The sequence below is a fragment of the Odontesthes bonariensis genome, chromosome 18, assembly GCF_027942865.1.
Source record: "Odontesthes bonariensis isolate fOdoBon6 chromosome 18, fOdoBon6.hap1, whole genome shotgun sequence".
Classification (NCBI taxonomy): domain Eukaryota; kingdom Metazoa; phylum Chordata; class Actinopteri; order Atheriniformes; family Atherinopsidae; genus Odontesthes; species Odontesthes bonariensis.
In genome coordinates this window covers 24,383,462-24,388,538 of record NC_134523.1, presented here as the reverse complement: position 1 = coordinate 24,388,538, position 5,077 = coordinate 24,383,462, and the positions used below count along the sequence as shown (strand labels likewise).

The window sequence follows — 5,077 nt, the reverse complement described above, 5'->3', positions numbered from 1 at the left end:
ACTCCGGCCCTGACCTGCACAAATATCTGCAAAGTGAAACAGTGGACCTCGCTACAGCTGTAGACTCCAAACGAGCTGTGTGTGACACACTAAAACAAATGTGCACAGGTGAGAAGGCCGCTGAGGTGTATGAGAGAGCGAAAGCTGTTTGTGTAACAAATCAGATTCTAGAGCCTTGTGCAGCATTCAGGCCAAGACAGAAACAGGAACTCCTGGAGCAGCAGTTTGAGCTCAGTGACGCAGAACAGAAAGCTGTTTCTGCTTTGCCTGGACAGGAAGGTTGCTGAGATGGATCAGCGTTTTTCATCTGTTCACATCCAAGTTCTCCGAGGTGTTCAGGCCTGTAATCCTGATCCAGAAAGTGTTCTTTACGAGGCCGACCTCAGAGATCTGGCAGATCGTTACAATGTGGATCTAAACCCTGAAGAAGTTCTAGAGGCCAAAAACTTTAGGTTATTTACATAACCCCGGTTCTCTGAGTAATATGAGTGAGATGTCTCACTATGGGATGCACGCCCCCGCTGCAGACCTCAGAAGCATCAATCTCATTACGCCAATCCTGATTGGCTGGTGAAACGTGTCCGTCCGCACCAGGTAGTCCCACCTACCTTAAATACCTCCTGCGGACGGCACCACGTCATTCAAGATAAGCACCTCTTCTCACTCGCCCAAGCAAGAAGGGTTGTCTGGTGAGACATCTCACTCATATTACTCAGAGAACCGGGGTTATGTAAATAACCTAAAGTTCTCTTTCATAATATTTCGCTCGATGTCTCACTATGGGATATGGTTGCTCCCGTATTGCCAGACAAGCTTATCCAGCGTCCACCAACCCATAGGGATAAGTACACTGTTCCAATCAGGACAGCAAAACCGCTCTAGCCACGCACGGAGCGGAGACGTCCAGCATATAGAAACGGACAAAAGTGAGAGGCGAGGACCAACTCGCTGCAGCACAAACGTCCTGAACAGTGACTCCCCTGAATAAGGCCCAGGATGCGGCCAAGCCCCGAGTCGAGTGCGCTCGCAGGCCCACAGGTGGCTGCAAACCCTGACTCGTATAAGCCAAAGCAATCGCCTCCACCACCCAGTGGGATAGACGCTGCTTTGTGACAGGTTTCCCCTTATGAGGGTTAGCCCAGGAGACGAACAGCTGATCGCTCCTCCTGAAACCCCTCGTCCTGTCCATATAAGTGCTCACTGCACGGACTGGACATAACGCATGCGACATCTGCTCACCTGGTGAGGCAGCAAAAGCCACAAGGTCAATAGGAGAACATGAGCCCACCACCTTAGGCACAAAGGCCGGGTTGGGCTTCAAAATCATCCTCACATCCCCCGGAAAGAGCTGAGCGCATGAGGGATGCACTGAGAGCGCATGGATGTCACTGACCCGTTTAGCCGAAGCCAAAGCCAGCAACAACACTGTCTTGAGAGACACGTGTTTCAAGTCTGCCCCCTCCAGTGGTTCAAAGGGAGGGCCCTTAAGCCCTTTCAGGACCACGGCCAGATCCCATGGTGGTACCAGCGGTCTGGACACGGGGAGAAGCCTGCGCGCTCCCTTCATAAAGCGGCAAACCAGCGGGTGCTGGCTCGCTGTTAGCTTCCCGAAACCCACGTGACAGGCGGCGATAGCCGCCAAGTACACCTTAACCGTGGAGAAAGCTTTTCCTTTGTCAATCAGGTCCTGCAAGAATGACAATATCACTCCTACTGGACACTGAAAAGGAATGTGGCCATTTCTGTGACACCACCCCTCAAACACTCTCCACTTACAGTCATACAGAGACCTAGTGGAGGAGGCTCGAGCGTTTTGTATAGTGGAAATCACCCGCTGTGAAAGACCCACAGCTGACAGATTTAACCACTCAGGGGCCAGGCCCACAGTGCCAGGCGCTCTGGGTGCGGGTGGAAGACCGCTCCCCCCCCCTGTGATAGCAGGTCCCTGCGAAGCGGGAGCTGCCAGGGCTGAGCGCACATCAGCTGATATATCTCCGCTAACCAATGCATCGCAGGCCAATGCGGAGCTATCAAAATCAGTGCGTGGCCGTGCTCCCTCACTCTGGACAGAGTGGGGGGTATCAAGGCCAGGGGGGGGAATGCGTAAAGACGCTCGCGCGGCCAGGCGTGCGCTAGTGCGTCTACGCCGAGGGGAGCATCCATGCTGCGGAGAGAGTAAAACAGCGCGCACTGCGTGTTGTCTCTCGATGCGAACAGATCCACCACGGCCCGGCCGAAACGTGCCCATATCTGTTCCACAATCTCCGGGTGCAGAGTCCACTCCCCGTATACCGGCGCGCCCCTGGACAACAGGTCCGCACCCGTGTTCAGGACTCCCGGGACGTGCGTCGCTCTCAGGGAGAGGAGACGACCACAGCTCCACAGGATCAGTCTGCGTGCCAGCATATGCAACTGACGGGAGCGTAATCCCCCCTGACGGTTGATATACGCCACCGTAGTCGTATTGTCCGTCCTCACCAGGACATGGTGACCCATGAGAGACGGAAGGAAATGTTTCAGGGAGAGGAACACCGCTGAAAGTTCCAGAAAATTTATGTGAGAGCGCTGGAGATCCACACTCCAGCGGCCCCTCACAGACCGGCCCTCGTGAATTCCGCCCCAACCTGTCAGGCTGGCGTCCGTAGTGACCACTTTCCTGGACAGGACGGAACCCATGGGCACCCCGTGGGTCAGAAAGGACGGGACCCGCCAGTGGCGCAGTGCCCTGGCACACCCCGGTGTGACCAGCACCCTCCGTGCGCCATGACGCACGGGATCCAGCCCGCATGAGGCCACCCAGAGCTGGAATTCCCTCATGTGGAGCCGGCCAAGACGGACTACGAGTATGGCAGACGCCATCAGCCCGAGTAACCGCAGACATAATCTGAACTGAACAGATTTGCCTGGACGGAAGAGCGCGAGACATGCCCTGAAAGCTTTCACTCGGTCCCCCGAGAGACGCGCTGTGAAAGTCACCGAGTCCAGGGATAATCCCAGAAAGATTATGCCCTGTGCCGGGGACAGCATGCTCTTTTCCGCGTTTATCACGAAACCCAGATCGGATAGGTGTCGTATGAGAATACGCGTGTGCGCCCTGGCCTCCTGCTCCGATTGTGCCAACAGCAGCCAATCGTCCAGATATGTGGCCAAGCGGATGCCCTGCCGTCTCAGCGGGGCTATTGCCGCTTCCGTGCACCGCACAAACACCCTCGGGCTTAAGGACAGACCGAAAGGGAGCACGCGGTACTCGTAACAGATCCCCTGGAAAGCAAATCTCAGATACTTTCTGTGGGGAGGATATATCGGGATGTGGAAATACGCGTCTTTCAGATCGACAGAAGTGAACCAGTCGTTCTGTCTCACAAGACGCAGCAGGGATGCGTGTGTTAGCATCCTGAACTTGTATTTCCTGAGATATTTGTTCAGAGCACGTAGATCCAGGATAGGGCGAATTCCGCTCCCCCCCCGTTTGGGGACCAGAAAATACCTGGAGTAAAAACCGCTCTGACACTGTGCGGGAGGTACGACACAGATTGCTCCTTTGTTTAACAGTGAGAGGATTTCCTCCTGTAAAACACGAGCTGACTCTCCCTGAGCCTGGGAGTATATTATACCGGCGAATCGCGGGGGAACAGCGGCGAACTGCAGCCTGTAGCCCCTCGAGATCGTCTTTACCACCCAGGGTGAGGCTGCGAGAGCGGCCCATCGCTCCCATCTGGGGGAGAGAGTGGACACACACCGCAGCCCTTCCGCCGTGAGAGGCCCCAGCCGCGGTGCGACGGCGCCCTCTCCTGGCGGAACAGTGACATGACCCCCGGGTGACACTGCGCGTTTCTGCCCGGGAGGACAGAGCAGCGGCCGGGCCCACACACCCCTCGCCCCGGGGAAAGCCGTGGCTTTTCGCCGAGGGGGGACAGCGGGCGTCACCACCACGCTGCTTATTTTGATATTTTGTTTGGCTTTTGTTAGCTGAGCCCTCGGCCTTCGGCCTGGATGCTGCAGCGGGACACATTTTATTTTCTTTACAGAAATGTGTGTGCTTGTGCGTGCTTGTGGACATGAGAGAGGGGCAACTGCTGAACCCTCCGCCGTCAAATGTCCGTCTCCCCCGGTCTGCTCTGGCACGGTCCGTGGCAGCCGGGAGACGGGGGCGTGGTGGGCCTCCGGGAGCACGCTCAAAAGCCGAACAGGTGGAGCTGGTGAACGGGGAACATCCAGCTGCATCACCGGTGAAGAGAGGGGCGATCAGGCCGCTCTCTTCTTCTTCCTGGCCTGGTTGAAGACAGCTTGCACGGGCTGTGCCGGCGGAGCTGCAGCCGGGACCGAGGGCTTCCTGGGCCAGCCGGCCCGAGCGGGCGGGGGGCCCGGGGCGAGCTGGGGTTTCGTCTGTTTGGGCGTTTTAAACTGCGAAACCTGGGAAGCGGCCTGTGCGAAGCTTTTACGCTGCACAGTCGGAGAGGGAGCCGGGGACTTTCGAGGGAGGCAGAGCCGGAGAGCTTCATCCTCCTTCTTTTTGGCTTCACACCGCCGTTGCATCGAGTCCAACGCGGAGCCGAAAATCCCCTCCGGGACAATGGGCATGTCCAGGACGTCCTCCTTCTCTCTGTCTGACAGGTTGGCGAGGTTGAGCCACCTCGCTCGTTCCTGCAGAACCATCGTCCCCAGCGCTTTTCCCGTGGCCCGGACCGCGCAGCGTTGGACACGGAGACACAGGTCGGTGATGACCGGTATCTCCTCCCACGTAGCTGGGTCCTGAGTTTGCCCAAAATCCTCACACAACTCAGCCTGGTAAGCCGTGAGCAGGGAGAGGACATTGAGCGCTCTGGCCGAAAGCGCCACCGCCTTGTAAGCCTTTTCAGTCAGGGCTGACTGAAAACGGTCGGACTTGGACGGCAGACTGGGGCTCCGGGAGGACACCGCTGACAGCCGGGGGTGAAGGTGGGCTGCAACGAGTGGCTCCATCGGAGGCATGCGGAGCAGACCCAGGCTCTCCATCGCCTCACAGTCGAGGGACGAGGCCCCGGGAATCGGGCTCCTGCTGCTGTATGGGCGGTCTCTCCATGAGCGCGCCACCTCA

General features: G+C 57.5%; 2 protein-coding genes across 2 annotated transcripts; both read right to left on the bottom strand.

The window, feature by feature from the left end:
* Positions 1 to 523: 523 nt before the first annotated feature.
* On the bottom strand, positions 524 to 1,855 carry LOC142367380 (uncharacterized; the record flags this gene model as incomplete). Its single annotated transcript, XM_075449345.1, has 1 exon — positions 524 to 1,855. A coding segment is annotated over one exon (996 nt), but the record flags the coding sequence as incomplete, so codon positions are not given.
* A 5-nt stretch (positions 1,856 to 1,860) lies between these two features.
* LOC142367378 (uncharacterized) lies at positions 1,861 to 4,224 on the bottom strand. Its single transcript, XM_075449344.1, has one exon. It carries the CDS (start codon positions 4,222 to 4,224, stop codon positions 1,861 to 1,863), a length of 2,364 nt encoding a protein of 787 aa, XP_075305459.1.
* Between the last annotated feature and the right edge of the window lie 853 nt (positions 4,225 to 5,077).

What these genes read in the sequence shown, in the direction of transcription:
- LOC142367378 (XM_075449344.1), bottom strand. Translation starts at nt 4,224, where the DNA reads ATGCAGCTGGATGTTCCCCGTTCACCAGCTCCACCTGTTCGGCTTTTG.